The sequence below is a fragment of the Paroedura picta genome, chromosome 4 (assembly GCF_049243985.1).
Source record: "Paroedura picta isolate Pp20150507F chromosome 4, Ppicta_v3.0, whole genome shotgun sequence".
Taxonomy (NCBI): domain Eukaryota; kingdom Metazoa; phylum Chordata; class Lepidosauria; order Squamata; family Gekkonidae; genus Paroedura; species Paroedura picta.
The window spans coordinates 91,106,349-91,132,383 of NC_135372.1; the positions used below are offsets into that span (position 1 = coordinate 91,106,349).

Genomic DNA, 26,035 nt, shown 5'->3' on the forward strand with positions numbered 1-26,035 from the left:
CCCCGCAGGAGGAATGGGTTCATTCCATGCGCTGGTGAACTCTATAGTACATGTAATAATGTACTTCTACTATGCGCTGTCAGCTGCAGGACCTGCCTTCCATAAGTACCTGTGGTGGAAGAAGCATATCACTGCCATTCAGCTGGTAAGTAATATACCAGATCAGTCATACCACTATCCTTGATTATTTTTTGGGGTACAAACCAACTGAGTCACTTGTCTCCCATACTGTATGCCTCTTTCCCTTGGGTTTTAGTGACAAAAGCCATAATTGGGCATTAGCTATTTGTGATAGATTCCGAGCTGTTCTCCCTCTTTTTTTTTTTCCTCCCACTTCAGCATTTGAACTGACTAACCCTAGGCCTGTCCATCATCTCCTGTGGGTGGAGGGGGGAAATGCAATTGTCTGCTTCCCTTCCAGTAACTTTATGCTTGCCTCTGCTCCCAGCTGCAGTTTGTACTCGTCTCTATCCACATCACCCAGTACTACTTTATGCCCAATTGTGCCTACCAGTTCCCCATCTTCATCCACCTCATCTGGATTTACGGCATCATCTTCTTCATTCTCTTCTCCAACTTCTGGTACCAGTCATACATCAAAGGCAAGCGTCTACCCAAGGCCATGAAGCAGTCTCAGCACAACGGTTTCCATGAGAACGGTGTCATCGCTAATGGGAAAACCAAAGCCAACTAAAGCCCATTAAAGGGGGTAGGACCAAGGTGACTCAAACCAACCGGCCCCATATTTGGGCCTTTTAGCCAGATCAAGTGCCTACAAACTGTTATTTTTGCAGTTCCAAGCCACCTTCCCAACTCCCCAGTACCCCTTGTTGCCTGGCCTTCCATTGTCCCAAGGAAGAGAGGCTGCCGGTGCTGGATCCAGCCCATGGCGTCCAAAGTGCCTGTGCCTGCCCTGAGTTAGGCTGCCTCCAGAGCTGGACCAAAGCAGAGTCCTGTCCCTTTCTGTAACTGCCAGTTGGGGCACATCTTTCCATTTAGTTCTAGGTATTCCTTGTGTCCAAGTGGGAATTTGTTCTTTTGCCTTCCCAGCTTTTGTGTTGAACCCCTTTCATTACATCCTCTTCTCCACATTGGTTCCCTGCCATTCCTACTTGAATGTGAGAAGTCATGTTGCTCTGGGTTTGACTCTTCAGAGATATCTGTTCCTGCTCTGTATGCAGGTGGGGTGCTACAGGCCAGGGGTTCCATTCCTGCTGCCTAAGCTGGCCTCAGTGTTCATTCCTGCATATAACATTTCCAGCTTTTGGTTGCTCTGATCCCTGGACTTTAGCAATAATGCTCCCCATGGGTTGATGACCACAGTTTTTGCTGCACTGAAGCCCAGGGAAAAGAAATAGGACTCTTTCGTCCTGCCTGCATGCTGTTGCTGTGTGCCTTTTTTGTTGTTTTAATTGGATCTGCTCCAGAGGAGCAGAGGCTCCCTGTGTTTGTAAGCCTTGGGGAGTAACTCATCAGAGGGAGATCCCTTCCTCCTGTCTGAGCTGCTCACTTGTATTCACAGAAATAAAAGGACAGAAAGAGCAGTGGTTCTTGTTCTTGATTTCAAGGGCATATGCCTTGGTGAGAAGCAGAATAAGCCTTCCCAATGGGGCACAGTTGAGCAGATGGCATTAATTTAGAATCTGTCACTTGTATTGCCCTTGGTTTTAGGAGTGGGTATGAGGAGCTGCAAACTTGGATCGAAATCCCCTGAACCACTGTAGCTGTGATCTGGATGTGTTCTTGCAGTGAAAGTTCTCCAGTATTCATTGCCCATGACCATTATGTTCTTGGCACTATTGCCTGTCTTTTCCCTCTCCTTCTGCCTTTGACTGCATTCTTTGCCCCCAGCCTTATTCACAGGTTCTGTCCTGCACTTTTCCTGGGTTCCTGCCTTTCTTCCCCAACAGTCCAGGAAGCAGTGTGTACTTTTTTCACTCCTTATATGGCAACATTTTCAGGCCAGCTGTTTCCTGTCTTGCACTGGCTTGTGTTCTTGCCCAAGAACCAATGGCTGGCAATATCCTGCTAAGCCTGAGGAAGCCCTATTTTGGTACCACTCATACATCAAAGGCTGATGTAGGCAATAGGCATGATAAATGGGGCTACCCCAAAAATGGAAAAGCTGTGTACGTGGGACATTGTTTTATCACAGGCCTTTTTGAACAGTATTAGTACACACAGCAAATTCTGAATCTGCTGCCAGAACAGAAAACAACTGAAGTGTTGTATCCTGTGCTGAATATGACTCCCAGTATATTCTGCTTTGTTTAATGATTTGGGGTACTGTAGAATTCTACAGTGTACATCTCCAGATTTATACTGGGATACAAGTCTACTTTTAGTAGCGAGGTAGAAGTGGACTCAGTTTATAATCCAGTTTATATGTACATTACTGGGAAAGTATCTGTTCCATCTGCAGTATTTGGCAACACTTGCAGGTGCCAGGCATTATACCTTAGGGATTGACAAATGTGACACTATCACCATATTTGAATAGTAGCTAATCTGTTAACATCTTTCAACAAAATTCATCCTATCATTCCTGCCTTATTAGGCTTTTCTCAAACTGTATTTGGGATATTCTCATGTTGCTTAATTTGATAGCAATACAAAGCAAATTATCTTCCCCTCTCCTGTTGTCTCTGTGAAGGGCTAAATTATGGTAGAACCAGGATTACAAACCAACCTCAAAACATGAGTTCCAATCCTGCTCTGAAGGGTGCAAGCCATAGGTTGCATATACGAACACAAGAGCAACCCATGAAGTCAGCAATCACGAATGCATTATTATGTGAAGGCACAAGGGAGAGCAAGATCATAGATCTTGGTCTTGTAAGTTTTGTCCCAACTATCCCTGTATGGTACTATCATACATTCTATATGCTACATTTGCAATAGCTGTATACTTATAGTTCTGTTGCCTGATACTTTGTGAATGCCTATTAAGAACTGCTGATGGCTGCCTCTTGAGGTTATAATTTATTAAATTCCAGTACAGGCACACTATACACTTGAAGACCCTCTCCCTAGTTCAGACTTAGAAACCACAGGCCAAGAATCCCTATGTCAGCATCATCTTTTTGGAGGTTGGAAATTTTTCTCTGAATGGAGTGCAAGTTCCACATAACAGTAACTATACTGTTTCATTAACTTCCGTGTAGCCAATATTATATAGGACACTTTGACAAAAAGCCTGCAGCTATAGCTTGCTAACAGTCAAGTGTCTTAATCTGGGTTGTCACAACAACTGTCTTCCAGTTTGGCAAAGATCCTCTACTGATGATTATCAGGTGACCAATTTATTTACAAGCCCATTTCACAGAAAACTGCATGCCATTTTCAGTTTATCACCCAAGGATTTTTTTGAAGAATGAGCAGGAAGACATGCACGTGTATGTGCTAGAAGTACAATAGTAGTCCAGTTTATTATCAAAGTTTTATTTCTTAAAATGTTTGCATTTTTAGTACAAATTTAGTTTACATGCAAAGGATTGGATTGGCTTTAATCTCCATCACCCTTAGCACCTATTTTTAGATACTACTTAGGAATCCTGTCATATCACTATTTTGTTGTACCACAAGAAAACAAGTTTTCATGAAATCCATGGTCAGGGAAAAAGCATCATGGTTATATATGATGATCTTATACAGAATTAGCCTTGTACCCCCGTACTTTACTGCTATTTGTAACTGTTGCAGTTGTGGTTGATTTTCTACTTGTGTTGTTGCTTGCATCTCCACTTTTCATTTATAAGTAACCTATTTTGAGCAGATGTGTCAAATGATAAATAAAAATGGCTCTCCCATAAAAGCAGCATTGGTTAAGTTCTACCAGTGCATTTTAATAGTCTGTCGCTTTAGCTAATTTTACAGCTCAGCTTGTACTGTTACCAAGAAATCCTTTTTCCATCTTGGACCCTGGACCCTGTTCATTATTTTTATGGATCATCAGGTACCTTTGTTGCTAAAAGGAGTATCAGCTTAATGGCATGTCTTAAATTGGATATGTTACATTGTCACTTCTCTTGTTTATCCCTTTATTAGCATTAATTGAAGTTCCCCATGTAGTTGCAGTTAAAACAACAATCCTTAGCTGTTTGTCAGTTACCCCCTTTGGGGGGGTTGTTAAACTTAGCTAACAGCAAAATCAACTAGCTCATAAGCACAAAACATATCCCACAATACAGTGCTACAGAACTTTAGTATTTAATATTCTGTGATATTTTAATTGCATATGTGGGAACTTTCAAAAAATAAAATTTACCTGGATTCTGCTGTAGCCACAGAGGGTGGATTATGGCTAATCTCAGCTATGCTTACTGTGCCCTGAAGTCCTAGTATTAATGTTACAGTTGAATGAATCAACAGACTTTAATGTAAAAAAAAATGTACTTCCTTTCATGCTGTAGGCAGAGGTGACTAATTCCCCAATGTAAATAAGGTTGTCCAAAGGCTAAATGACCAGTTAATCACAAAGGTAGCACAAAAGACCTCTCATGACCAGTCAGGAGGAATCTACAGAAGTCTTAATGATTGTTGCATTCGGTCATTTGAATAAAGCTTTTGAGATGTCCAAGAATAAACAGTATGGAATTTTGAAAGCATTACTGCTGTGAGTTCACATGTTGAAACAATAGAGCAGAGATGTGGGATACAGCATTGTCTTAGCATACTTTTGACCCACCATTCTGCCGAAGGGACCAGGATAGTACGTGTTTTCTTCATCTCCTGCCAAGTAGGAGAGGACAGTAGAGCTTAAACACTAGCACTCCCAGTCCAATATTAACTATCACAGTATCTAAGGTTATTCTAGTAAACATTAAACCACATTTTGCAGTCTAGGTTCTAATGTCGGACTGACCAAGAAGCCATATTCAGCTGGTGGAATAAGCTTAAAAATTTTCCAAATGGAACTAGCTCAATGATGAAACAGAAATCCCTGAACAAGGATTAAGTAGCTGACTGTTGTATGAAATGATAATTAAAGTGGTGGAATTCTGCAACTATGTTGAAATTCCAGGCTAGTGCCGCGCATTTCGTGTAGATACAAGCTACACTAATCCCAAGGCATCTGCCCCAGAGTAAGCCCTCATAGACTCAGTAAGAAACCCATTGGCTGGTTTCAGAACATTTTGTAAATCCCATGGGCATCTACCTAAACCCCATAGAGCTTAATAATGATACCATTTCTTCTAAATAGCTGCTTATGAGACACAAAAGGACTCCACTTAAAATGAAGTTCTTAGAAGGCACAATTCACCAAACTTACTAAGGTGGGGGAGGGGGGGAATCACTCAGCACCTTTGCAAGAGCTTCTGTAGAACTATGTCTGCATAGCTTTATGAAAAAGGGATCTGAACCACATTTAATACATGCCTGCAGATGATGTTTCCTTACTGAACTCCAACTTTTAATTGATGAAAAGCTGAATATATGAAACCTCCCTGTGATACATTGGAGCAGGGGTAGTCAACCTGTGGTCCTCCAGATGTCCATGGACTACAATTCCCATGAGCTCCTGCCAGCAAATGCTGGCAAATCAGGGAGTGGAGAAGAGACACATGTACTACTACATTACTATATATTCTGCCATACTATCACACAGCATCAGCTGAGACTCCTAGACTACACCAATAGCATTTCTTTGAAAATATATTGTTTGCTTTTTCTGGATCCATTATCTTACACAACGTTACATGTTAAAACAAGTCAACATTAAGTCTAGTTTAGCCAGCTAACAGAACATTTCCAGTTTGAGGTATGTACCACATTCGACTCAGCCCTCTTTGCTTAGCTTTCTATCAGAAGTTTTTGATTTATTGATGTTTCATTACAGAGGTATATACCCCAAGGCCTTGCCAATAACTAAAGTGAACAATTACTTTCTTAGGCTACCTTGTAGCTCATTCACCAATGCCACTTCTAGAAAAGCAGAGTGAAATTTATTAAGTTGTTTAAAATCCTGTACATAAAGCAAAGATGGTGGGAGAAGGGTGAGAGGAGATTCAACGGATGCCTTGATGGATAATGCTGCTTTTTGTGTTGCTTTCTTTTTCCTTTTTTCGTGATGGGTCCAGCTCAAAGCAGCGCCAAAGCCTCAATGTCTCATCTGCTGCAGCTGATGCTACTGTAGATCCGTCTGGGCTCATCGTCAGGCTTAGTACTCTAGCATTGTGACCTTGGAAAGTATAGAGAAGTGCATAGTAGATTCTTTGCAGAACACAAAGCCAGCTTAACTATCTGCACCTCAGTTATCAATACCCCATCTGTCCCTTGGTGCCTTCAGTCACTCAAAAATATTCCCTTCACAAGGAAAGCAGCTGCCACGATCCTTGTCTGGCTTATAAATTAGATGAACCACATTGCAAAGACATTACTTCTGCCAAGCTTACCTTTCAACTCTATGACCTTGGACATAGTTGGGTATTTCCATAATACAAGCTGGTTCTGAGCAAAGCCATGGCCTGATACAAGTTCTTTGTAATTTGTAGACCAAAGGATAGCACACACCTATCAATCAAGAGACTTTGTTACAGCAAAGGGCAACATTAACGGAGAGATACTTCTGTACAATAACATCTATCATTTTGCAAGATACATGACATTTGAGTATCTGCTATTAAAGAACTTACAACCTCTTGTCACATGAATATGCCCTACTTTACACCAACCAAACCAGACATTTGGTAATCAAGGTCTGTATTGCCAATTCTTGACAAGCAGCAGTTCTCAGGGGTCTCCAAGTACCATCTGGCTTTTTCAACTGAAGAGGGATTGACCTCTTAGGACTTTTTGCAAGCAGACCACATGCTCCCTGTAAACAATGGCCTCTTTCCAACTAATCTTCTTGCCTTACCTGAGACTGTGCATCGACAGTGTTTAGACAGGTGCCTGAACATACATTCCAGATTCTGATGTGCCTGTCACTGGTTCCACCTCCTGTTGCTAGCACATTGGACTGCCAGGGACTCCAAGCCACAGCCTAATGAAGTGAGGCATAACAGTTTGTCAGATACACTGTAATCAGAACTGGAAACACGGAACACATCACTACACAAATGTTCTTGTGCTTACCTTAACAGCTCCTTGATGTTGTGTGAAGGTCTGCACAGGAGAAGACCTCCCACTGTCCCCTTGAGTGTTTGGCCAAATATTTACCAGGTTGTCATTTCCTCCGCTAGCTATATAACGGCCATCAGGTGCCCACTTAAGCCCACAAACTTCTTGTGTGTGGGCAGCCAGTGTTGCCACATGGTGCTCTGCCACACGAACATCATGGTGATGAATGTGTCCTGTCCGTGATCCACTGCAGAAAAGAAAAGGATATTAGTAAGCTCCACCTACAATGCAGGCCAAAATTATTCCATATATACACTGCACATAGCATGTAAAGACACCTGCTTCCCTCTAAACCCCTTCATAGCAAGTAGTCCAGTAGAATCTGTACCTTGGATTTCCCTTACCTGGAAAGGATGTAATTGTTCCAGCTTAGAGAGCTCACACGGGATGAGTGGCTGATCATGTTTCGTAGGCGCTTCTTTTGCTGGATGTCCCACAACTAGGAACACCACAAGTAGAGTTAGTACCTGAATCACCTGGTGTTCTGTAACAATCACCATATAGCAATCCTCTGAGTTGACAACAGCTGTTTAATTGTAAATGTAGGGAAAAGGGTAACAACAAGCTTTTTTTTTTACCTTACCATAGCAAAGGAGAGAAGCCAGAACTAGGATAGTTACAAAGAGTACCAAATTGGCCATATTTCTACTATGGCAAGGCTTAAGCACATCCTCTATGGCCAGAATGCTGAAAGGAAGTTCAAGAAGCTTTATCAATTAATACAGAGATACCTGTTGGCAGTCCTAGCATAAAAGGTTTATCCACTCAAGCTCCTTCCTTGTTCAGAGTATTTGTGCTAATACTGCTCCCTCCACCTCCTAGGTATGTTTACCCATACATGTAGCTCAATGTCTTAGGAGGATTATGGTCTTTTCTCCCACCTGGACCTCTGCATTACTTGTTCCAATTGCAAGGTAATTTCCCTCTTTAATCCAGGACACAGAGGAGATGTAGTCATCTGGGTGTTCCATCTGCATTAGTTGAATTATTTCTCGGGAATCGTAGTTCCACAGATATACAGCTTTATCCAGAGCCACAGCCAGAAAGTTGAGGGAGCTCCAGTCAATAAGGTTCAAATCTGAATAAAATAATTAAGTTTCAAGGGTCAGTTCATTGGGCTAAGCTGGTAGGTAAAACAAAAAAGTCACTACTGCTGCTAATTTCCACCTGCCTTATGAGAGCACCAGTCCAGTCAACAAAAATTTAATATCTCTTCACCTCCCAGTAGCCAGATACACTGGCTCAACCTTACGTAACAAGCCACCACACAACAAAACTCAAAAACCTTTCAAGCACTGCAAAGAAAACAAGCACCCTTTACAGGCTCAGAACTGTATGCTAGAAAGTCCCCTGCAGTAAGAATCCCTTAATGCAGTGGTCACCAACCCGCAGTCCGGGAACCGGGACCGGTCTGTGGATCAATCGGTACCGGGCCGCGGCTCCTCGTCTTTCTCCCCGGTTGCTGCCTTGGGGGCTGCCCTGCCACTTTGGTGCTCTCCGGCGGCTGCCATGGTTGGGGCTTCCCCTCAACGTGGCACTCAGCAGTTGGTGCTAGCAGCACTGCCCAGTGGGCGGTGGGAAGTCAGGGCCACGGGCAGAAAAGCAAGCGGAGCAGGGGCTCAGGCGGCAGTGGTGACGTCCCTCAGCAAAAGACTACCCCTCCCGGGCCTCAGTAAAATTGTCAAGCGTTGACCGGTCCCCGGTGATAAAAAGGTTGGGGACCACAGCCTTAATGACCTGGACTGCTTACAGTAGTCATTGCGGATGTCCGGGGCATCCAGGATCCGATCTGACATGGAGGCTATGTATCTACCAGTCTTTCGAGTTGAGCCTGGAGTGTTCTTCTGGCTGTAAAGCACTTTGAGATTGTTCTGGTAGCCTGGTTTGAGTTGGAAGAAGAGAAGCACATCATTATGAGCAGTAAAAACTACAATCAGGTTAGTGGCTCATTTTTATTCATTACCATTGTGGTTGAAGTACACTAGTCCCAACTGCATGTCTGCCTCCAATACACCAAGAAACCCAAAATAAATAATCTGCCACAATAAGATACCAGGCATAGACCTGTTTGCAAGTCAAGCTTCCTTTAACAGAGAATGCACTCAAGACAATCCGCTGGGAGCTATGCTGCTGTCCTGAACTAGACCTGTTATAAACTTAGAGCAAGATATTTGTATCAGCCACTCATGTTGCCATACAAGTGTGCACTGAGCTGTTGACAAGAAGAGACAAGATTATGTTGCTACTACCAGAAAACCTAATCCAAAGCATGGAAGCATAGTTTCAGAGGGTGGGGGGGAAGATGACACAGCACTTCCAGGGATGGTTCTTGGTATTCTGCAATAAGACAGTCCTAGGAAGTAGACTACAGTGTATCACTAAAAAAAAACAGCAAAATACCTTGTTAATTTCTATATAAGGCACCATGCTGCCGACAGAGAAACTTACTTGCCTGTCACCCAGGTGCACACAAGACCAAGGAAAATTTTGTGAAAATGCAGCAAAGCTGTGGTACAAACAGGCACCCCTGCTGATCTAACCTCCACTTGTGGCAGGCTAAGGTGAGATTTCTCATGTAAAACCTGTCCTTCATCTACTCTAGAAATACTTTGCACAACCCACAAGATATGCTTTTGAAGATTAAGTACTAATCCTTCAACCTCAGCACAGAAGAGTTTTTCCCAATACCTGTCCCTGGAGCTAGCTGCAGTCATCTAAGCCAGGACTTCCTGCATGCAGAACAGAACTCTGTCACCAAGTCACCCCCTTCCCTAATTCAAGCCACAGGCCAGGAGTCAGCAGGAACTCTGAAGAACTGCTTGCTTGGCAGAATAGGATACAATGATTCTACCTCTCCTCATGAAATCCCCCTTAGAGCAAGCACAACTAGCCCAACGCCACTCAGTCAACTTCAGAACAAACCAGCTTCTCTAGGAGAGGCTTGCTCATCCATGGAGCAGGGCAAGGCATGTGATTTGCTCTCATTGGACAGGTAAGATGGTTCAGGTGGTGAAAAGGATAACACTGGCGGGCTCATGATGGCCTTGCCTGGGAAAAGGGTTGCTAATTTGGGCTGGAAAATTTCTGGCAATTTAGGGGTAGGACAAGGACCTCAGGAGGGTATAAGACAACAGAGTTCACCCTTCTAAATTAGCCATGTCCTCCAAGGAAACTGATTTATGTCTTCTGGTGGGGAGCTGGAAGTCTGGAAGAAGTCCAGCTTCTACCTATCCCATCCCCTTGTGTGTGTGGCAAACCTCAACCCCCCCCCCAAAAAAAAAAAACACTGAGCAAGCTGTTTTAAGGCTCCATCAATCCTCCAGGATCTCCATCTCATACCAAGGTATCTGTCCATCCCAGCAGGGACAGCCCAGGGAATTGTTTTGAGGTTGCATCACACTTCAGAGAGACACATGTGGGTAGGTTGCTCAGCCAGGGGAGTGTAGAGATGTTGGGGGGGGGGGGCAGGTGTAAACACACAGAAAAGATGTTAGCATGTCAGGACATGCGCCTGCTCCCGGTGGCCACTGCTTTAAGTGGTGAGTCATTGCCACAATGGCTTGCGTTTTATATATATGAAATGCTGATAAGTCTTAATAGACAACCTTCAGGGGCATTTTGGGGCTTCCCACTCAGACGCAAGATTTTTGCCTCTTCTACGTCAAAGCCATTCAGATTCATTGCCCAGGCCTTCTGATGTTCCTTGAAAGAAAAAATGGAAAACAACATTATGGGCATCCTTCTCCCCAGAACACAGAGCTTATCTGTAATCTGTTTGTTCTGAGGCCAAGCAGAACAGAATTTATTTATTTTCACTTTTATTATATACCACCCTCCACAAAGGCTCAGGGTGGTTTACACAGAACTGAGAACTATACAAGCAACAATACATATAAACTATAACATTAATATTATTAACTGATAATAACAGGGTAACAGTATAACATTAAACAATACAAACAGGCCCAGGAGTCTTGATGGATTTCGGGGGGGGGGGGGGGAGAAGAGGGCCTGCAGATGTTGTCAATTGTGCCTAACCTCAGCCAAATGCCTGGCGGAGGAGCTCCCTTTTGCAGGCCCTGCAGAACTGCTTTAGTTCTGTCAGATGTAAGATTTGCTTGGAAGGGTGTGCATGGCCTTATAAACCACTATCTCACTTTTAACATAAGTCAGATCACACATTGAACCCAGTGTATTACAGAGTTCAGATGCATTGCTTGCAGAATATTGCCTAAAGTATTTGGTTAGTGAATGGCACTGTTTTTCAACTTTTTTACAATGGAGGGCCCCCTGAAATATTCTCTGAGGACTTTGAGGACCCCTGGAAGTGATGTCAGCTGGCCACAGCCTGGAAGTCATGTGCCACCAGAAGCAACATCACCCAGACACTCCCACGATGTTACATCAACAGACCGCTCCCAGATTGCAAGAAGTGGTGTTACCAGGCCTCTTCCGTTATCAGAATTGGCATCTCTATTAGACCCACCCACATTTGACTTTCACATATTGCTGGAGATGCCAGCCTGTTGGGTGGGGCCCAGCCAAAACCCAGAGGCCAGAACTCTAGATGCACTTTCCCATTGATTAGTTTCTGGCACAGGGACTCTGGGGACTTTTAATTCACACTGCCTTCCCTGTGTGGCACAAGGGCTGTTGATGGGCTTCAAGATTTGGACTGTATGGACCATTGGGCTGATCCAACATGGCACCTTTTTTGTTCTTATGATTGGAGCAGTGATGGTCTTGGTGCTTGAGGGGCAACAGTGGGAGGGATTCTGGAGTTCTGGCCCCTTTGATGGACCTCTTGATTATCCACGGGATGGCCTCTCTCATGCTCATGGTTAGCTGGCAGCCGATCTGGTGAATATTCCAAGGGCCATTCCACACAAGGACCAATGTTGCCAATTGCTTTCACAAAGCGGAAATGCTATTTTAAATAGTGGAATCTCGGCGTTCCGCATACCTTCATTTGTAGTGGAATCCAGTAGTGTTTCATTCGTTCCCCACAGGTTTCCGGTCTCGCAGAAAACGCTAGAAAGGAAGCGATTTTTTTCTGTGTTTGTTCCCGCCCCTGGCCGTCAATCAAAATACCCCCACACACACGGGTGCGATTTTTGGCCAAAATTAAAGGGAACTGGCGAACAGGGAGCTGTGTTGTGCTTGGGGATTTAGGGGTGTTTTAAAGCACTTCTGTGGAGGGACTGTAGCTGGAGAAGCCTCGCTGGGTGAATGAAGCCTCGCTGGTTCGTTGCTTTCCCCGCTCCGAGGGGGAAAAAATGGCGATTGCTTCGCCAGAAGTTCAGAGGAGAGCCAGGGGGAGGGACTTTGTTGCAACCGCTACATTGAGAACGCACATATCTTTTTCGCAAGTGTTGCAGGTTGTTGGCAAGAGTGTAGCGATTTTCTGAGGGTGAATTCACTTTTCCCGATTCTCCGGAAATCGCTACAACGAAGCGATTTTGGCGCTAGTGTTGCAGGAGTGTTGCAGATTGCTCACGACGTCATGCAGAACATAGTTTTAGTGGCGAAAACAAAATGTAAGACTAGTGCTATATTAAAGTCATGCGGAATGGCCCTAAGTCAGGAGTGGGGCTGACTTCTGCAAGGTTACACTGCAGGAAGGTGAGGAGGAAGAAGCTGCAGCCAGGCTCTAGGCTTTTGGCAGGAGGGCACCTTATCCTGTCCAGATAGGTCCAGCCCCCATGCTCAGGCTTTGGCCACAGCCTTGAATATCTCAGACACTTTTTCCCCAAAGAAGAGCTAACAGGCAGCCCAGGGTGCAGGTATTGTTCTGTTCATGAAGCATAGGAAATAGATTTCCTATAGTTTTCCCCCAAAGGCTGGCATCTCTAGCAATGTGTGAAAGTCAAATGTAGGCAGGCTGAGTCTAATATGTCAATTCTGGTGACAGGAAGAGGCCTGGGAATACCAATTTCTGGGATGGGAAAGCACCAGTGTACATAGCAGAACTAATAACATAAATCACTAATAAAATAAAAGGCTTGTTAAATAAGTTAGTTTCATTTTTGTGCGTACAATATGTTAAATAGCAAACCTTTCCTGAGCGAAACAAGGAAGTATTCATCACAGCTGTCATAAAGCCCACCACGCAAACCAGCAGTTCTCTTCAGGAAAAATGCTCTGTGTGATTTGGAGGTCCCCAGGCAACACCAGGAGGCTGGCAATCTTAGGACCTGAGAATATATTTTCGTGGGGTCAGAAATGGCTGCCAGTGCAAAGGGAAGCCTGGGAAGAAAGGCATTCTTATGCAGTTCTTGCACTGGATCCAGGTGTAGTAGCTCTTGGCTAGGGATGCCAGCCTCCAGGTGAGACCTGGAGAACCCCTGGAATTACTGCTCATCTCCAGATTACATAGATCAATTCCCCTGGAGAAAATGGCTGCTTTGGAGGGTGGACTCTGTAACACTGTACCCCACATAGGGTCAGGATATCAGCCTCCAGGTGGGGCTCCCTACTTTGTTCCTTGCATGCAACAGGAGAGGGAGCAGGGGGAGGGTCTATGGGCTATTAAGAGCCAGCCTCCTTTCTCTCTCCTCCCCCCACCTTCCCCACACAAGCCCTGGCTCCCTTTCCTACCCAAAGCTGTTTTAGGCAGAAAAACAGAACTTCCCAATAGCGCTGCAGGAATGGCCAGTTCCGAAGCCTAACTAAGGTAGCAAGGGAAATGCCCTTTCAATCCCCCAGTTGGGAAACACTGGTGTACAGTATCAATATAGACTTATAGCCCTGCATATTTCACAAGAGCCTGTACAGAAACCTGTATGGTGTGCTTTGAAAACTAGCACAACTACCTGCCTTTGAGCATTCCATTTATGATTAAGACAACCTGCTTGACAACACTTGGGGAAGGCCTTCTAAACTTGTGTATATGGCTGCTGCTTGGACTTGTTCTCAATCAGAAGACCACACATATAACCTCACCTTCTTTGTAGGTGTCTCATCAGAGGAGTCCTCTTTGGTCAAAAGGAAGTTGGCCACATCCATTTGCATGGCACTCCGATTGGGAATGTACCTATCCCCTCCAGTTTTGTTTGGAGTGTTTTGTGCTTTCGAGTTAGACTTGCCTGCAGGACAGACATGCACATGGTGATACACAATAACCATGAGTTCTTTGAATGCAAGAAGAGGAATTGTCTCCCATAACTGACTGCAGACCCAAGGGCAATGAAAAAGGGAATTGAGAGAGACGGACAATTTAGGCAGCAGAAGAATGAACAGCAACAAGTATGTGTGTGTCAAATGCAGCAACATTAGATCAGACAAGAGGAGGCAGCAATACTCAAAGTCCGAGCTCACCATATCTTACCTGGTGTCTTGGAGGGGGTTTTGCTGGTGCTATGAGGCCTGTTAGCTGGTTTCATGGGGGAAAGCATCCCATCTGGAGAGGGGCCTGTACTGCCCACAACAGCTTCCTTGGCTTTGCGCTGCCATCGTGCAGGAGGTGCATTAGGTATAGGGGCATCCAGTTTCAACAGCCCATGCAAGTCACTCTCAAACAGGAACTGTGCCATCAGGATGGAGTGCTACCTGTGTAGAGCCTGGGAAGGAGATGAGTGTCAAGATGAGGAACACAACCATGAGAAAAAGGGAAGACAGCAAAGCAGGGTCATTAATTATTTCTGAATCCCCAGTAATTAGGCCCAGTGGGGGAGAACTTGCACCAGCTGAGTGCAGTGGGAGATAAATCCAACAATAAAATAAATCCAAATTAGTTTCAAGGTGCACTAAAGCCTAGACTTAAAATTGGATTTGGAAACCAAACTGCAAGAACAGATTGTGGAGGGTAGGGGGCCCAAAACAAAGCCCCTGCTCATGGAAATACAGCAAAGATTAGACCTTTCTAACATTTAACTTTCCGGAGAAAGACTCGATTAACGTTCGGCCGGCAGTCAATTCACGTAATCCCTAGCGTGCCGGTTTTACGAAAAGTAGGACTAAGATTGGATTAGCAGCCCTACTAGGGCGTAATCAAGTTTCTAAAGACTGTTACTCCGAGACAAACTAAACGTAGTTATTTTTATCTACTCTTAAAGAGAAGGCACTGCGCATAATCTAGGGTCGTGTGCAGTACGGAGCCCAATTCCCAGGCCCTCTAAAGTCTACGATACCCCTAAAGAACAAGGACTGAGAAGAGCGTCTTACCGTTTCTATCGCTGGACACGAAATTCTTCCGCTTGCTTTCCCCATTCAGGATTTAAATTCGCGACCTTGCACTTCTATTGGTTATTTCGAAAGTAACGGTCGTTGTGCGTTAGAGTGACTCTATCCGCTGTCTCCTCTCATTGGCTCATCTCTGGTAGAGAGGCGGGGCTTAGCGGACGTCCGCCTGTCGGCGGGGCGGAGCGTGCCTGGTCCCTGAGGGCTGGGCCTGGGGTGAGGAGAAGGGGCTCGGCGTTCATGGCGGCTCTCGATTCGACAGTTTCGCCCGAATCTTCCAGCCCAGCGTGAACACAACGCGGAAGGAAGACCCCGAACCGCTGCTGTCGCGGGCTAGGGTGGGGTTGCCTGCCCGACACTGGGGAAGAGGCGGAGGCTGCAGAGGGCGGGGTTCCAATAGGGCATAAAGCCGTACAGGCCACCCACCCTCCAGGCGGCAATTTCCTGCTGATCTGGAGACGAGCTGTCATTTTGTGGGATCCCCATGTCCCGCCTGGAGCTGGCAGCCCTACGGCGGAGGGGAGGGCAGGGGGAAGGGGGAGACGTCAGTGCAACCAAGCAAGGCACAGACAGGGTTTTTGTCCAGGTGTGCCGGAGGGCATCCGAGAACTCATGTTTCTACTTATCAGTTCTAGTATGATAATTTCTCGTTTGGCTGGGATCTCTCGGATAATAAATATCAGAAGTGGGAACCCCATAGTCCTTGTGGGAGGCACCTCCTTTACTTCTCCCTCTTCCCGCCTTCCTTTTCCTGAAAGCCTCCATAGACTCTTCTCCCCCTTTCCTGCTTCCTTCTCTCCTTAAGGTTGCCAGCTCCAGGTTGGGGAATTCCGGGCGATCTGGGGGGTGGGGCCTCGGAAGGTGAGGCTTGGTTAGGGAACAAACTCAGAGCCATAATGCATTAGCATCCACCTTCCAAAGCATCCTTTTTCTCCAGAGGAACTGATCTCTGCCTTATGATCAGTTGTAATTCTGGGTGACCTTGCTCCCACCTGGAGGCTGGCAACCTAATTCTCATTGAGAAAATGGCAGCTTTTGACTGTATGGCATTATACCCTTTTGAGATTACTTCTCACCCAACAGCCAATATTTTTTTTTTTATTTTACCTTTATCTGTCCTCTGTCTTAAGCTTACTGCCTCCCTCCATCCACAGACTCTATCTAGGAAAACTGTGGCAAAGTTTTGTGGTGCGAGGCCCACTTGCACGGCATGAAACTATCAAGGACTTGTGGCAGGACACCACTTCCCCATATCCCTCTCCCCACTAGGGATGAGTAGGAATTGAAAAAAAATGACAGTTCATAGCTTGTGGCCAGACCATGGGGCTGAATGAAACTGGGAGGTTTATTTGTTGCCTAAAGTTATAGATGCTTTGTTTAACATTGGGGGGAGGGAACCCCAATTTTTTTTTTTTTAAAGATTTGGGAGTTTTGTTTGGGTTTTTTTTTTGTTTCTTGTTGTTTTGTTCTCTGCAGATCTGGAACATTGATCAGGTTTTTTGTCATCTATCTTGCTCATTACCCACTTCAGTCTCTCAGATTTGGTCAATGTTATTATTAGTATATTGACAAATTGGGTGTGTGTGCGCAAAATTTACAGGCAGGGGGAATCCCATTTCCCTCTCTCCCATGTCTGTCTGGAAGCTCCTTCATGCCTGGAGTGGCTCCTGGTATCTGCTGCTGCTATGTCTGGGACTGAAGCAACTCTGGGCTGCACCACTACAGTTGGGCCAAGAACCAGGCCTGCCTACAGTTATGAGGCTCTGTTGATGCCACAGCTGATTAATGTTTTTTTTTGGGGGGGGGGAATTTAACCCCTCCATGTATTTTTAAAAACTTTTTGGATTTTTCTGAAAACCCAGGGGGAAATGTGCCCCCTATCTGTGGATATGGGTTTCTGCAGTTAGGGGGCAAATTTGGGAAACAGTATATGAATTTTATTTTATAATTACCGTGAGAGGGATTGTTGAGCCAATTGATATTGTCTTTGAGAGGACATAGACATCTGGGTGGTCTGAGCTGTGGTGGCTTGCCGAGGCTTCATTTTCTTACTCACAGTAAGTGAGTTCACTGAAGAAGAGTGGGTTTTTATATCTAGTTTTTCTCTACCCTAAGATGACAGAGCAGCTTATAATTGCCTTCCTCTCCTTAAAACAACAAAGTTTGAGTCCAGTGGAACCTTTAAGGTCAACAAAGTTTAATTCAAGGTGTAAGCTTTCATGTGCATGCATACTTCATCAGATACAGATAAAGGTGCCACTGGACTCAAACTTTGTCCTGCTGCTTCTGACCAACATAGCTACCCACTTGAATCTGTCTCCTCACAACAGTAACCTTGTGAGGTGGATAAGGTGAAGAAAGTTCTGAGAGGACTGTGACTGGCTCAAGGTGACCCAGCAGGCTTTGCATGGAGGAGAGGGAAATCAAACCCACTTTTCCAGATTAGAGTCTGCTGCTCACAACCACTAAACCATACTGGCTCTCATCCTAGCCTTGCCTCTTCACTAGATATAGTTCTACTTGATGCTTATTAGATAGTCACTCACTTTCACTATGTTTTATCAACAGGAGCAATCTTTGAAGTTATGGGAGAATTTGTAAACTGATCCTTACTATATACTGGCTTTTCACATAACAGAGACAAAATTCACTTGGCTCCACATTCAGCTGGGGAAACAACAGATCCTGTGTAGATCTCGTGGATTCTTCAAGTAGTGCCTCTAAAACACTATCCCTAGGGGTTTCTGTCTCTGTTTTGGCCCTTATGAATCTAGTAGAAATCATAGAAAGGATTCTTAATGAGAAACAAGAATGCCCCTTGCATCTGTCTCCTGGATTTTTTCTAAGGACCACATGGTTGCATACAAGATTCCCCCTCCACTTTACTCTATCAACAACCTTGTAAGATGGGTTAAACTAAGAAAATAACCGATTTAATAAAGTTCAGTAAGAATTTGAACCTCTCATCTGACATGCTATCGCTTTGTCACATTGGTCTTCATACAATGTTAGGAAGGCTTGGAGTGGCATAGACTACTGGCATACCAAAGTACCTCTGGAAGAAAAGGAAAGGATGCATGCTGTTCTGCTTTAAATTAAATTATACTTTTATAGACGCTGCTGGTTAGACTTAAGTCAATCATAATTATTACTTTCTTCAGGTCTTGATTCACTCAGATTTTCCAATATGAGACAATGGCTCTAGGACTTATCAGTTTTTTTATTGGCACATATGTATGTGTAATAAATTAAACCAATTAAAACTGATTTGCCAGTTGCTTCCTTTTTTATAAGGCAAGGATCTGGACGTGGTGATACATGGTCTTGATTAGACTGCTCTAACACACACTATGGGGTGTCCTTTGAAAAAACTTGGAATGGAAACTGTTGCCGCTCTCAAATTATGCAGCCAGATTATTAGTCAAAGGGGACTGTAAAATATGGGTTATAAATATTTTAATTGATAAATTGGGGGGGGGGGAATCCTAATACAGTCTATCACATCTTTATTTACAAATCAATAGCACAAATTGTAAAGGCTATGTACAGGGAAAGATTATTCACAAGAAACACAAGTCCATCTTGTTAGGAAAAGCTGCTGAGAAATGGATCCTGGATAATTTTTTTCTCCCATTCTGCATACTTTCCCACTACCCTCTCAATTTCCTGCTTTTTTATGTGTCCTTTACTTATTTCCATTTCTGCTGTAACATTCTGCCTAGTCCTATAGACATGTTCTAAAACTATTTACAAGGTTAATGGTCCACTAGGTCAGCTTGCGTATTGAATATGCTTATAGTTTTTCTAGCTACTATCTGGCTTCATAGCAAACCCACCTCCCACTTCAGTGGAAGCCATCGTCTTATGATGTCTCAGGCTTTCTTCCAAATTTCCTGAAACAGAGCTATTGCAGTTGTGAACATGGTATTTTACATGGCACCAGCACAATTTCCTGGTTGACATCTAGACAAGGAGCTACAGAAATATGTGGCATGTACGAATGCATCACTTGATGTATCTTTGCCTCTTGTGTTGTTGACTTGCTCTTCTGTCTTCACTATGTTAAAGATATTCACACATACCGGTGATTCTAGTACTGTCAGTCTTGCCCTTCTGTTCTTGTCTCAAGCTTGCCATTCACTTCCTGATACTGACGTGTCTTGTTACTTCTCTTAAATGCGCATTCAGTTCCTTACTATTTTTAAAAAGAACAATCAACTGTATAAGAGTTGCAGAAGTGCTGTGGCACAGGTGGGGGGGGGGGACATATGGTGACATATGGACACCTACAAGTCCATACAGTACATAAACAGTTTGGGCTGAGTTTAATCCTGAAGCTAAAATCATTCATTTGAATGGACTGCAATTGGTATATTTAATCTGAATAACATAAAGTTTCATTGCTCAAATAATGTTGCATTTGTATGTAGCTACATGCCAGTATCCAGTCGTGGTACAGGGAATTCCAGTGATTCCTCAGTTGTAGATAGTATAACGGTTGTAGATAGTGTAGCTTAAAATGAGATCAAATATAGAGCTGTGAGATCTATGATTTCTGCAAGGTTGCCCATCCCATCCATTAGGGCTAAGCAATCTTAATATATTTTTGTATTCTTATGCTCATTGACATATCTACTAGATGGCACTGCTTTTTAGACATGTTCCAGCTTTAGGCAAATCCATTGCTGTCTCTTGCTATTCTATCAGGTTCTAGCTCAGAATTCCTATTAATATATTTAATCCAGTTTCTTTGTGCTGCCCTTTGATGAGCATGCTCAGCCCATCAGCAGGTAAGACTGGTTTGAGATATGAGTGGGAGATGTGGATTGTTCCCCAGAAACTTCTGCACTTTCCCTTTCACTGGGGGAAGGTAAAACGCTGCACAAAGTGAAAGAACTAAGGTGGACCTTAGAATCTGAAGCAGTATGTGAACCATGTTCCAAGGGCATGGGGAATGTGTCAGACCCATCCAGTGTGCCATCAAAATATTCATTTTCCTGAATGCTCTTTTGGGTACCCCTAGGACTCAGCACCATGTAGTGCTGGTAGGACGAAAGCTGATTACCCCATTCCATCTGCTCTATTGCATCTGGAAAAGGGCCATAGCTTCTTACATCCAGGGATATCTCAGACAGGACTTCCAGTGGGCAAGTCAAAGGTGGATTCTCCAAAGTCTTGTCGCAGAAGAAAGCATTCACCTGGGAGGGAAAAGGCTACAGCATCAGAAACACAGAAATGCCTCAGGGCTCCTTTTCCACTCCAGGTTACTTGGGAGTAGAGTTTAGGTCCTAAATCAAAATCTTAACCACTACACCACACTTGGCTCTTGTATGGAAGAGAAAGGCCTCACCTGCTGATCTTGTTTGCTGTTATCCTCAAAGAATCCATCCAGGACATGCTGAAGGTCTGGGATTGGTGGCCAGAGTTTTTGTTTCACGCTGCTTAACAATGAAAACAATGTAAACTCAAAGGAACTAGGTTGACCTCACTAATGAGACTTTTTGCTCCCTAACAAATCTGTGTTTATCATGAAATATCACCTCCTCTGTTTGTGGCTTCTCCCAAGCAAGAGTTTTAAGTAGTGGAGATGGGCTTTGTGTTAGTCAGGTCAAGCCTCAGTTACCTGTATGTGGAAAGGCAAGTGCAGCCCAGGCCCAGCACAAGTCCAGCACAGAACAACAGTGTGATTGCTACACTCAAGCCAGTTGAACCTAAGGCAGAGATAAAGAGTGAGACACTGGCAGAGTTATGCTAGATGTTTTATGAATGTCTGTCTCTAGAATTCAGCCTTGCTTGAATTCCTTGTCAACGGCAAGCTGCCAACTACCTCCTCCCGAGACTTCCAATCTTTATAGTTCCTGTTTCTGTTCTTGGTGATCACTTACCTGATCCAGGTGGGATTTCAATGCATTCAGCATTTGACCAGGCACTCCAAGACCCCTGGTACTTCTGTCCATCTGGCCTAGTACGCAACTGTAGGCAGTAGTGACTGCCAGTGTCCAGATCCAGGATTTCACAGTTCGTTGAATACTGCACATGCAACACCTACACAGAGAATGGTCTCATTAGGTGTGCTGTACTTTTTCAATTCCTAGAATTCACAATAGAAAACTAGGATTACCACCCTGAAGTGGCTTTGCTCTGTGTGAATAATAAGGTTGACAGAAGGCCATGACAAGGTATTTTGTCACCCCAAGTAAAATACAATTTTGCTTTCCTCCATCTTTTCCTAGTTAGTTCCTGAACTAATGAAGAATAACCTACAGTACTGTCAGTATTATCCACATATGGCAGATGTGAGAGAGAATGGTTTGGCCAAAACCATCATGTGAGTTCACAGAAGGCATGAAATTTGGGACAGGACTTATAGCAGGCCAGTTTTCTAGATCACCAGGGTCTTGCCACTTTACACTATAGTGAAGTATGTGTTCAAAGATTCAAAACTCGGTTCAAATTGATTTTGAGCCATAGCAAACCAACAAGCTAGGAAACACAGGAACCTCTCAAGATGATTTGTCTCAAATGAGGAACTTCTGACCAGCATATACATTCAAGAAATAAACATTATAGAGTTGAACCCCAGCAACTTTGGTCCCAGAATAAATCATAACAGAAAAAAAGGCTGATATCCTAGATGGGAAGAATTCATGGTTCGAACAGAGGGACAACAAAGAAATATGTAAGAAAGTTAGTTGTGGAGAATGATTTAACAGCCTGGATCATTTGTGAAAATGGGGATTGTCTCGAATCAATGTAGGAAGGTCAATATTCTTCAGCTTTAGCGCCCCACCCCCCCCATCCCAGTCTATCTTCTGGATTGTTGTTAGCTCATGTAAATTGACAATTTTGAAAATGCCAAGGATAGCGGAAGGTACTTAACTGGCCCAGGTATATTAAGGTGCAATTAGGCACCGAGTGAGTTTCCACTTGTGCAGCTGTTTTGTGTACAGAAGCTAATTTTTATGAGTTATACCTGAATCAGAGCCCTCAGGTGGCATTGGCAGGGGCTAAATATTCTATAGTTGGAAAGGATAATTAAACGTCAGTAATTTGGATGAGTGCCTTAGGGATCCAGAGTTTACATTGGAAAGACGAGTCTGGAATGTGTAAGAAAAGGCAGCATCAAATTATTAGGTAAACATCCTAGTATTTGACTACCAGATCCAGAAGAGCTGGGTAAACTCAGAACCCTGTAGCAGCTCTTACCAAGTCATTTGATCAAAAGTCAGCACTGTACTTAGTGCTAGCTCTCTAGTTAAATCTCTAGTTAGATACCAGTTACCTCTTGAGATAGACTGAAGGGCTACATAGGACTGATGTATCATTTTCTTGGTTGGCCTTGCTTTCTGTGGGTTCAGTCTTGCATACCTCAAGACACATGAGCACAATGTTTTAGGGATTGGGTGCATCTTCCTACAACACAAAACATACCCTTTCACCTTGTGCTAGTCTCCCTCCTGTCTGTACAGCTGATGCTTCTGACCAGCTGTGGAGAAGACTTTCTATACTTGACATATTCTTATGTACATTTTCCTGGGAACACTTGGCTTCTGTTTGTGCTTTATAGAACCCCATTAATGTTTCCTAATGTTTTCTCATGTGTTCCTCTTCTACCTAAATATTACCTTCCACTTCAGGCTGTCTTGCACAGCATACTGTATCTGATATACCATGTGCTCTGCTAATGCCTCCAGGGGTGTGACCCATTCCAGCTTTAGTATCCCTTTCCTCACATTTGGTTGCAGGATCCTTGGTGGGGCAGTGAGCACTGTAACCAGAAGGAGATACATGTTTGTCAAAGCAACTTAGCTTGATTTAATAGCAAAGGTGCTATACTAGGCAAACAGCACCTTGTGCTTGTTCTTCTGATGCCTAACCCACCCAGGACAATCTAAGTCACTCCCGTCCCACCCTTCCTGTGGGGATATGATCTAGAAATGCTGGAGATGCCTACCCACTCGGTGCAAGTCAAATGGTTCCTTGAAGTAATTCACCTCTTTCTGGGACTGTCCCTGTGTGACGATTACCAGGACAGAGATGTAACTGCCGTTGCTAGGCTGGAAGGTACAGATGTGGAAACTTGTATGATAATGAGACTTAACTCTGTCTTCCTCCTCCTCCTCACATTTATGCCAGGTTTGTGTTCTAAAGGAACAGGTAAAGAAGGAGAGACTATATAAACATACTCTCATTCTGCTGAAAATGCCCCTTGTAACAGAATTCAGACATAGTGAGGGTTTGTCAGAACACTTCCATGCTTACCCTTGACAATAAGGGCTCAAGCAAACTAGCTGCCTAAACCATGGCAGTTTGAGAATGGGGCTGTTGGAAGTAAGCATGCCAACTGGATGGGGGCGGATGTCATATCACTTTAATAAGGGATTAATGAGTAGAATTTAGAATTTCCTGATATTTGCTCACATAGCAGTTAGGGACCATTTCAAAATTTGGCAACCCTAGCTGAGAATGGGTCTGACCAATCATCTGGGAAAAGAAAGGGTTAATTTCACTTTTCTTAGGAGGGTCAGGGCCCAGTGTACCTAAGGGACCACCTCCCTCCTATGCCCCTCAAAGAGCTTTATGCTCTGCCACCACCAACTAACTAATTATCCCTGGTCCTAAAGAAGCCCGCCTGGCCTCAACCAGAGCCTCAACCAGTGCCAGGGCCTTCTCTATCCTGGTCCCTACCTGGTGGAATGAGCTCCTGGAGGAAATTAAGGCCTTGACAGAGTTAAAACAATTCCACAGAACTTGAAAAAAGGAGTTCTTCCGCTAGTCATTTGGATGAGGCCGAGCGAAACCAGCAACATCTACAGGGCCCCTGCTTCCTCCCTCCCAGAAATCCCCTGTACCTGTTTGCACTGTTATTGTTACCTGTTTTACATTTATGAATAATAATCTTATTATTGCTGTGGTTATCTATATGTTAAGGAAAAACTAAGTTCCTTATATTGTTCTACGTTCTATGTAAACTGCTCTGAGCCACAGGGGTGGGTGGTATATAAATATAATAAATAAATAAAATAAAGAACAGTAAAGGGAATGACTGTTCTGTAGAGATCAGAAGCCTGTTGGGGGACATTGAAGGGAAGCTAACATTGTAATAAACAAAATTCACCTCTAAGGAGACTTCCTCCATATTCTAGGCATGTGAGAATTTAGGCGATGAAGGGAGACTAAATATTTGATAGGGTGAGATGGTAAAGAACTGATCTCTCGTGTTTTTTATCCTGCCCTTTTTCTGAGGGTGCCCTCAAGGGGAAAGGTATGTGGCTTCTTCCCCATTTCATTGTCACAGTAACCATGTGGAGTGGGTTACACTGAGAGATTATAATTGGTTTCATGTCTGATTTTCCTGCCTTAGTATTACATTCTGCATGAGACACAGTGTGCTAGTCTGGCGTTGTTGGAAGCATGGCAACAGTCTATGAGCACTGAACTGCCATCCTGTCCTTCTGTTACCTTGTGCTGCTGCTGTTGTTTTCTGCCCAGTACAAGATGCTGTGAGAGGGTCCAGGCTCTGTGGGTTCCCAGTCCCACTGGCAGTGCAGTTGGTGCAAGTCAGGAGTGAAGCAGAGCAGGCCAATTTCTCCTGGCCAGAAGAGAAAGTGGAATGAGGAGTGAGACAGCAGTGTATACACTATGTAGGCCAAACAAATGCTTTAGCTATTATTTGGCATCCATTTCCCCTACCACAAAATGAACAGGAACTGTCACTCGAGGCACTAAACTTTGACCCTTGGGTCTGCCCAGATGGTGCCCCAGCTCTTTCCTCAAGATGGATATTTTATCTTCCCACCTTCTCAATAATCACATTACTCCTCCTGCCTTTAAAGGATCTTATTTCCATAGGTAAATTCATGACAGCAGAGAGAGAAAAAATGGGCATTAATGCAAAACGTTCACATTCCAGATTGGTAAGGAAACAGTACTGCTGGCATACTGAGGAGGAGCATGGCCGTTGGCAACAGGGCTTCATATATATTTGCCTTTAAAATACCTTGTATTCCAAAACAACTTTTTATGGGTCTATTATTGGATTTAAAATAAAACATGGAGACCTTTATTGAGTCATATAAATGGTTCAAGAAACTGAGAATACAGATTACAATGGCAGTCAGGTCTACTACTACACGATAACAATGAACAAGGAAATCAATTCAGGTGAGTAGCTATGTCGGTCTGAAGCAACAGAACAAAGTTTGTGTCCAGTGGCCACAATAAAATAATGAGAGATTATTGATAGTGATACCTTTAAGACCAGCAAAGTTTAATTCTCAGTATAAACTTTTGTTTGCATGCACACTCTGATGAAGTGTACATGCACATGAAATCTTATACCCAGAATTAAACTTAGTTGGTCTTAAAGGTATCACTATCAATAATTTTTCATTATTTTATTATTTTAGTATTTTGTAAAACCCTGAGCAAGGGACTTTTATGTGTTATCATTTTAATTAAAAACCATTACAGTGTTTATCTTCTATGTTTATCTAGCAGCCTTTTGAAACTAGCCATGTCAGCATTGGTAACTATGAGGCTTATCAAATCCTGTGGTAATCAGTTCTTCTGAGTATGTATGTTGTTTGTTATGAGCTCATCTAATGAGCTGACCTCTAGTTTTAGTGTCTTTTCATTTAGGCAACGCTCTATGTGATCATCTACATGGCCCTACCAGTAAACTTGCTTTTGAGATTGCGTGGACTTTGCATGGAAGTCCTTTACCTGATGCTGC

General features: G+C 43.8%; 3 protein-coding genes across 8 annotated transcripts in view; 1 reads left to right on the forward strand and 2 right to left on the reverse strand.

The window, feature by feature from the left end:
* The window catches only part of ELOVL1 (ELOVL fatty acid elongase 1), a 31,180-nt gene extending 27,362 nt beyond the window's left edge, over window positions 1-3,818 (forward strand). For all 3 annotated transcript variants that reach the window (XM_077334120.1, XM_077334121.1, XM_077334118.1), the window contains 2 exons: window positions 9-145; window positions 449-3,818. In XM_077334120.1, the coding sequence (XP_077190235.1) occupies window positions 9-145; window positions 449-694 (383 nt within the window). In that variant the 3' untranslated portion in view covers window positions 695-3,818. The remainder of the gene's footprint in view (window positions 1-8; window positions 146-448) is intronic.
* Window positions 3,819-5,923: 2,105 nt separating this feature from the next.
* On the reverse strand, window positions 5,924-15,517 carry CDC20 (cell division cycle 20). Its single transcript, XM_077334117.1, has 11 exons — window positions 15,286-15,517; window positions 14,450-14,681; window positions 14,065-14,207; window positions 10,728-10,824; window positions 8,873-9,001; window positions 8,004-8,200; window positions 7,467-7,561; window positions 7,078-7,309; window positions 6,860-6,985; window positions 6,396-6,513; window positions 5,924-6,181 (listed from the first exon to the last, which is right to left on the reverse strand). Exons 2-11 carry the CDS (start codon window positions 14,652-14,654, stop codon window positions 6,009-6,011), a joined length of 1,515 nt encoding a protein of 504 aa, XP_077190232.1. The 5' UTR covers window positions 14,655-14,681; window positions 15,286-15,517; the 3' UTR covers window positions 5,924-6,008.
* A 2,982-nt stretch (window positions 15,518-18,499) lies between these two features.
* MPL (MPL proto-oncogene, thrombopoietin receptor) overlaps window positions 18,500-26,035 on the reverse strand; it is a 28,022-nt gene continuing 20,486 nt past the window's right edge. For 2 of the 4 annotated variants that reach the window (XM_077334113.1, XM_077334116.1), the window contains 7 exons: window positions 24,763-24,892; window positions 23,255-23,445; window positions 22,926-23,068; window positions 21,186-21,345; window positions 20,924-21,011; window positions 20,651-20,741; window positions 18,500-20,498 (listed from right to left, as the gene is read on the reverse strand). In XM_077334113.1, coding sequence (XP_077190228.1) covers window positions 20,076-20,498; window positions 20,651-20,741; window positions 20,924-21,011; window positions 21,186-21,345; window positions 22,926-23,068; window positions 23,255-23,445; window positions 24,763-24,892 — 1,226 coding nt within the window. In that variant the 3' untranslated portion in view covers window positions 18,500-20,075. The remainder of the gene's footprint in view (window positions 20,499-20,650; window positions 20,742-20,923; window positions 21,012-21,185; window positions 21,346-22,925; window positions 23,069-23,254; window positions 23,446-24,762; window positions 24,893-26,035) is intronic. The other 2 variants (XM_077334114.1, XM_077334115.1) reach the window with 2 other exon arrangements.

Coding starts and splice junctions, on each gene's coding strand:
- CDC20 (XM_077334117.1), bottom strand. CDS start 14,654: ATGGCACAGTTCCTGTTTGAGAGTGACTTGCATGGGCTGTTGAAACTG. Junction 6,514..6,859: donor CTGTCGATGCACAGTCTCAG/GTAAGGCAAGAA, acceptor CTTGATTGATAG/GTGTGTGCTATCCTTTGGTC. Junction 6,182..6,395: donor CAAGGTCATAGAGTTGAAAG/GTAAGCTTGGCA, acceptor ATACTTTCCAAG/GTCACAATGCTAGAGTACTA.